The 6,806-nt window shown below is 50.7% G+C and overlaps 1 protein-coding gene across 1 annotated transcript; it reads right to left on the bottom strand.

The window, feature by feature from the left end:
- Nucleotides 1–5,071: 5,071 nt before the first annotated feature.
- On the bottom strand, nucleotides 5,072–6,774 carry NRN1L (neuritin 1 like). Its single transcript, XM_007090402.3, has 3 exons — nucleotides 6,414–6,774; nucleotides 5,519–5,651; nucleotides 5,072–5,384 (listed from the first exon to the last, which is right to left on the bottom strand). The coding sequence occupies exons 1-3, from the start codon at nucleotides 6,694–6,696 to the stop codon at nucleotides 5,099–5,101; spliced, it is 702 nt and encodes a 233-aa protein (XP_007090464.2). The 5' UTR covers nucleotides 6,697–6,774; the 3' UTR covers nucleotides 5,072–5,098.
- Between the last annotated feature and the right edge of the window lie 32 nt (nucleotides 6,775–6,806).

Here is a 6,806-nt window from a genome sequence, read left to right as displayed (position 1 = left end):
GCCAAAACAAACCCAGGCCGCCCCTGGGGCGGGGAGGGGGCGGACCCTCGGGAGAGCCCGGTTACGCGTTTAGCGCCTCTCCCAGCGTGGCCTGCCAATCAACGCCTTCGGGGCCGGGACTTACTCTCTACCGGCTGGGTGAATCAAGTTAACCCTGAAAGTAGCTCGACCTTAGGCACCGAGAGGAACCGCGGGAGGTAGAGACAGAAGTTTTAAAATTTCTTGTTAGGGCAGAGGGTGCTCTGTAGTGCGAGGGTGGGGACATAGTGCGTTTCAACAGAGGTTTCTGAGGTGCCTCTGGAACTCCGCTAAGGATCGTTTTAAAGTTCATTAACAAATCAAAAATTTGTAACTGCAATTAAAGTAATTTAGGCATTCAGAAGTGTTAATTTGGCTGTCATCACGGTGGAGTTGCAAATGGTTGAGGATTGGTGAAGGTTAAGTCAGTCTTGCGCCTAGCTTCGGAGTAATGAGTTTTAAAATTTTTATTATTGTTATTGAATTTAAGTGTATCCTGAGACTTTGCAAATCAAGTAGATTAAAAAAAAAATGCTACCATTAAGACTTCTCTATAAGGGGCGCCTGGGTGGCTCAGTCGGTTAAGTGTCCAACTCAGGTCATGATCTCCTAGTCCGTGAGTTCGAGCCCCACGTGGGGCTCTGTTCTGACAGCTCAGAGCCTGGAGCCTGCTTCGGATTCGGTGTCTCCCTCTCTCTCTCTGCACCTCCCCCGCTCGCATTCTGTCTCTCTCTCTCTCTCTTAAAAAGTAAACATTAAAAAAAATTTTTAAAGACCTGTATAAGATCAGAATTATCTCACTACTTTACAATAAACTCAAACTGCCCGGGTAAAAAGTAGATGACACAGGTGATAAGGGCATTGTAACCTCCATCCATCTACCTCATTTCAGTCTGTTCATTTGTTAAAATATTGAGTATTTATTTCGTACGTGCAATTGTCTTTGTATAAGCCAATGTTATACTTTAAAGCTAAAAAATACATTAACACCAATAAAACATCATGGTTTGTTTTATGCAGTAGAGTTTCATAAAAGATTTTATTTAAGGGACACCCGGGGGGCTTAGTTGGTTGACTGTCCAATTTCAGCTCAGGTCATGATCTTGATCATGAGTTCCAGCCCCACATAAGGTTTGCTGCTGTCAGAGCAGAGCCTGCTTGGGATCCTCTGTCCCCCAACTCCCCCCCGGCCCTCCTCTGCTTGCACTCTCTCTCTCAAAAATAAACATTAAAAGGGGCTCCTGGGTGGCTCAGTCGGTTGAGCCATCAATTTGGCTCAGGTCATGATCTTGTGGTTGGTGGGTTTGAGCCCCACTTTGGGCTCTGTTCTGGCAGTGCAGAGCCTGCTTGGGATTCTTTCTCCATCTCTCTGTGCCTCCCCACTCACACTGTCTCTCAAAATAAATAAAGAAAAGCTTTAAAAAATTAAATGTTAAAGAAAAAGATTTTATTTAAAAAACACCTTTAGGGGTGCCTGACTAGCTCAGTGGAGTGGATGACTCTTGATCTCAGGGTTGTGGGTTCGAGCCCCATACTGGGTGTAGAGATTACTTTTTAAAAAAATTAAAGGGGCACCTGGGTGGCTCAGTCCATTAAGCGCCTGACTTTTGATTTTGGCTCAGGTCATGATCTCACAGTTCTTAAGATGGAGCCCCAAGTGGGGCTCTGTGCTGACAGCACTGAGCCTGCTTGGGATTCTCTCTCTGCCCCTCCTCTGCTAGAGCTCTCTCTCTCTCTTAAAATAAATAAACATTTTTTAAGCTATAAAAAAATGTTTTAATTAAAAAAAACCCTTTCAAAATCACTCCTCTCCCCCGCCCCCACAAAGAATCACTTCCAAAAGTCTAGTGTGATAATTAAGGGCCAAACAAACCTGGGATCATATCCTAGATACTTCCACAGCTGTGTGACTTTGGGCAAGACATCTCCCCTCCTTAAGCCTCATTTTTCTTATGTTTTATGGGGATCATAATCCTGACCCCACATCATTGTTGTGAAAGGTTAAAAGTAATATGAAATTCAATGGGGCACCTGGGTGGCTCAGTTGGTTAAACATCAGACTTTGGCTCAGGTCATGATCTTGTGGTTTATGGGTTCGAGCCCTGCATCAGGTTCTGCCCTGACAGCTGGGTGCCTGGAGCCTGCTTTGGATTCTCCCTCTCTCTCTCTCTGCCCCTACCCCACTTGTGCTCGCTCTCTCTCTCTCTCTCTCTCTCTCTCTCAAAAATAAGTAAACATTTAAAAAATTTTTAATTAAAATAAGCGTCTCTTAATTTCCGCTCAGGTCATGATCTCACGATTTGTGAATGGAGCCCCACATCAGGCTCTGCACTGACAGCGAGGAGCCTGCTTGGGATTCTATTTCTCCCCCTCTCTCTGCCCCTCTCCCTGCTCTTTCTCTCTCTCTCAAAAATAAATAAATAAACTTAAAAAATAATAAGGAATTCTAGGGTTGATAAGGCGTAGAAATCCACACAACACCCCAATTTTACAGACATTCAGCAACTTAATTCAACAAGTATTTATTGAGCCCTTGCTACTGCCAGGTGCTGGTCTGGGCTCTGGTAAAGATCAAAGGGCCTTGAGATGAAGAGGCATGTTAATGCAGAGGGACTCAGCTCTGGACATTCAGCCCCCAGGCTCTACCCTGAACAATAAGCTTTTCCATAGCCACAGAGCTGTAAATGTAAGACACATTATCACCATGATGCTCTGGGCTGGGCAGATGTGTCTGGAGCCCAGTCTGCCTATCAGCTCACCCCTCTCCTCCAGCTCTGGGATGAAACATACAAAGCTCTTAAGCCCTTGGCCAGAAAGCAGATTCTATCCCCACCCCCATGCACACACTCCAGGTCACTCACTTCCAGGGAAGAGCAGGGACTTAGCAAAAACCAGGGGAAAGTAGGGCACAGCAGGAGGATAGTAATCCCTCTGATGGCTGGCCATCACAGTTGGGCCCCTGCTCCTAGCCACCAATCAACAGTGGCTTTGAGAAGACTTTTGGGATTTGGATCCCCAGCATCATCCTGCCCAAAGTATGCCCAGGCTAGGTAAAGGGGCTGCCCCAAATGACATATCCTCTGTGCTGAGGTCGTTCTTGGTCCAAGCTCTTATTGATATAACACTTTCTATGCTAGGCTTAGAGATTCTTTCATTCCACACACTTCTACAAGTGCAGCCTTTATACCCAGCCCAAAAGTGGGTGCTAGAGACATAAAGAATGAAGAATTCTGACCCAGACCCAAATAGTAGCAAGTCACTGTTATCAGTATTGAGACAGAAGACAGCCAGGGAGCTGTGTGGATCTGTAGGAGGCTTCTGATTCAGCTCGGAGTCAGGGTTATGAAGGAGGTGATACTGAACAAGAAAAGGAGTTCACCAGGAGGATATGGGGAAGGGTATTCTGAGTACAGAGAATAAATGTACAAAGACCCAAGGGAATAAAAGGCTGGCATTTCCTTCTGGAAAATTCTGGTCAAAGGGGGGCAGTTGTGGGAGGAGTTTTCTCCTGATTTTTCCCCTTCAAGTCATGTGAGAAGATGGGTAATGACTGGTTGGGAGATAAAAGTGGAGATAAAAGTACAGGTGAATGAAGCACAGAAGTCAAGGTAGGGCAGAGATTGCTGATTGAGGTATCTGAGCTAAGTGGAATGGGAAGGTGTTTGGGAAGCATGGATGAAGTAGGGCTCCTACATGTGAGGATGGAAGTCTCTGGAGGCACCTATCACCCTGGAGCCAAACAATGGTTCAATTAGGCCCGATTCTGTCCTGGGAACAAAAGCTCCCCGGCATGGGCTCTAGTGTATACCTAGTCTGCCAAGCTCTAAATGCCAACCCTGATTCCTTTGGGCCCCTCTTGTAAAGCCCTGTCCAACTCAGCCCCATCCATTCTGACCTCTTCTATCACCCTCATCACATGCCTTCCCTGAAGGCTCCCCTGATGTCAAGGACTAGGTAGGCAGATCACTGCTCCATGGTCAAGCAGAAGGGAGTTGCAGGAGTGGACTGAAGCAACTGTGGGCAGAGCTGGTTTATGCAGGGCCTCACAGAATGAGGGCCTCATAGAATGAAAAAGAGCTTAACATCAGAATCAGTTCTCAGTTTTTAAAAATGGCAAATAAGGCAGAGGGAGTGTGAGCAGAAGTCAGTGAGTTCACGGCACTGCCCACACAAGTCATGGGGTGGTGGTGGAAGAATGACCGAGAGAGGGTCTCACCCTCTCTGAGGGCTCCTCCTTGCCTCAGGATTCTGCCCATGCAGATTCTTGCTCTTCGCCAGAGTGGACAGGGGCTCCTCACACGCATGCTCATTCCATGCTTCCAGAAAGTCTTCTGGGATTGTTGACTTCACAATGCATACCTCTTCTCAAAGAACAAGCTTGAGTAGAGTCCAGAGGAATCCTCATTATGACCGCAGTTTCTGCAGCTCCAGGTCACCTCAGGGACTTGAATACAGACCCCAACAGGGACTCCCCACTTTCTGGAACAGGCTCCACTCAAGTAGATCAGGACCCCGGAGAGGGAGAGGACAGAGCACTTAATCTGTCTTGAAGGCTAAGGTGGTAGTTAGCAGAGGGAGGATGAGGTGGTGGCATGACAGGAATGTGGAGGCTGGAATGTGGGGATGGGGGTGGACTGGCTTGAGGAGCTTGGGGGTGAGGTGGTACACTCCACGCTCTCACCTTGCCTGTGAAGGCCAGGATATGAAGGGCAGGCAGGGGTAGGAATGACAGCCTGGGAGAACAGAGGAAGGCTGTGCATTCCGGTAGATTTCAGGTCACCACCAGAGCTCTTGGAACCTGCACACAATGGAAAGCTTTGCACAGCCAGCCCTGGGAAATGAGTGTCTGTAAGTAGAAAGATTGAGTCCCCTGTGGCAGCCATGGGCCCCACCCATCCAGTCCTGGGGATCAGCTTCTGGAGGCCTCCGCCCCAGCCAAGCAGGCTATAGCCAGAAGAAAGGAAGGAGCTTAGTACAAATATAAATACCTTTAATGAAAGCCAAGGGCACTCTGCAGAGCCCCAGCAGCAGCCACCAGAGCAGGGTAGGAGGCAGGGGTGCCGCTACTCCACTAGACTGGCTAGGCCAGAGGCCCTAGGAGGCAGGCAAGTGCCAGAGCAGCTGCCAGCAGTGGGGGTGCAGGGGCTGGGCTATGTGCAGACCCTGTTGCCTGCAGTGTCTCCTGGTTGGTCTCAGGGCCCGTGCCATGCTCCCTAATGCGCACAGGGGTGCCACACAGAGCATGCAAGTTATCCGGGTGTGGGGCGCGGCGAGCTTCTTGCTGTAGTGACTCCCACACGGCAGCAGCCTCCTCCGGACAGCGCAATAGGACTCGGGAGGCACAGATGTGGAAGTCATTCCAAGACCTGTTAAAGGCTTGGGGTTAGGGTAATTAGGTGGGGCAAAGAGACTTTTCTAATGGGAAGGAAAAGGTTCAGGTCCCAAGGGCCTGGTGGTGGGGGTCTGGTGATCAGGTGGCTGTCGTCACACCTACCCTTACCTGCAGACAGTCTCCAGTTCGCCTCCCAGGCCCATGCTGTCCCCCAAGCGGATGAGACATTCAGCAAAGCCCTGGTATATGGTGTCACAGCCCCCCGGGCCTGTTGCAGCTGCTGCCAGAGGAGATACAAGGACTAGGGGTGGGGGTAGAAAATGGTTGATAGCATGACTCGCCTGGCTCCCCTTCCCCACTAAGCCCCCAGGGGCTTGTTTACCTGAGTATGCTCTGGGGACGTGACTCAGCGTGAAACAGAGGTACCCAAGAGAACCAAGGGGCATGTCTGGTGATCACCTGCATTGACCGTCCCACCTCTAGATGCAATGGGGACAGGATACATAGAGAGGGGGAAGAAGGTGTCCCATCCCAAGGGGCTGACTCTTCCTCTGAGCTTCTAGGGTTGCAGGCCAGGTGAGGATGTTCCAAATGCAGGAGTCAGGACACAGAGAGGAGGGGCAGAGTCCAGGGCTATTGGGCTTCCTGAACTGTCCTGCAGCCTAGATAAGCTTCGCCTGGCCTTCCCACCCCATCCCCAAAGACAGGTGTTTTCAGCCAGGTAGAACAGGATACAGGGGTCAGGATCTAGGTGAGACCCTAACAGAGGACCTCAGGGGTCCCACAGCTGGTCTAAGAGTCCCATCACATCCTATGTCTCCATTTATCGGAAAGGGGCTGTGGAATTTCAGGGTCCTTTCCCCACGACTAGGCCTCAGTTCATGCCCATTTTGCATCCTGAAACCACTGGAACACGTTATTCCTTCGCTGGAGCCCTTGCACCTCCTCTCCAGCCTGGTTCTCAGCACTCAAGGCTGTGCCTCTGCTCCCACACACCCTATACCCAGACTGGGGAGAGTGTGCCGCCCGGTTGCCAAGCTGGGTCTGGCACTCCCGCACTCACCAAGTGGTAGCAGCAGCAGCAACAGCCCCAGCACACCGGATGGTCGGGGCAGTCGCTGGCGGTGGTGACAGGAGGAGTAGCTGCGCATCATCCCCGGCTGGGAGCCTAGTGCCTGAGCTAGCAGCTTGCAAGCGCAGCCCTTCGGCCCAGCCTCCGGAAGAAGGGCCTGTGATTGGATGGGAGCCGGGGGCGGGGCCCAAAGCCAGCTGGCGGCCCCACCCCAGTAGGGAGATAGGCAAAGGCGGGTAGGGACCAAAGAGAGAAGAGCTGGGGACACAGGCATTGCAGAGCTGACCCCAGGGCCCTGTCTCAGAGATGGAGAGGGGTTTCTGGGAAGAAAGTTGCGCAGATGAGGGTGGGCGTCCAGGCACCTGGGTTAGCCTAGACAGAACT

Source organism: Panthera tigris, chromosome E2 (assembly GCF_018350195.1).
Source record: "Panthera tigris isolate Pti1 chromosome E2, P.tigris_Pti1_mat1.1, whole genome shotgun sequence".
In the NCBI taxonomy this organism is placed as follows: Eukaryota; Metazoa; Chordata; class Mammalia; order Carnivora; family Felidae; genus Panthera; species Panthera tigris.
The sequence above is the reverse complement of the archived record's forward strand: the minus strand, read 5'-3'. Positions and strand labels throughout refer to the sequence as shown.

Bases quoted from the DNA above. Each gene is read 5' to 3' on its own strand.
- NRN1L (XM_007090402.3), bottom strand. From the start codon at position 6,696: ATGCCTGTGTCCCCAGCTCTTCTCTCTTTGGTCCCTACCCGCCTTTGC. The intron at 5,652-6,413 runs GTGAGTGCGGGA...CCCCACCCCTAG, and splicing joins GCTGCTGCTGCTACCACTTG to TCCTTGTATCTCCTCTGGCA. The intron at 5,385-5,518 runs GTAAGGGTAGGT...AGCCTTTAACAG, and splicing joins GAACTGGAGACTGTCTGCAG to GTCTTGGAATGACTTCCACA.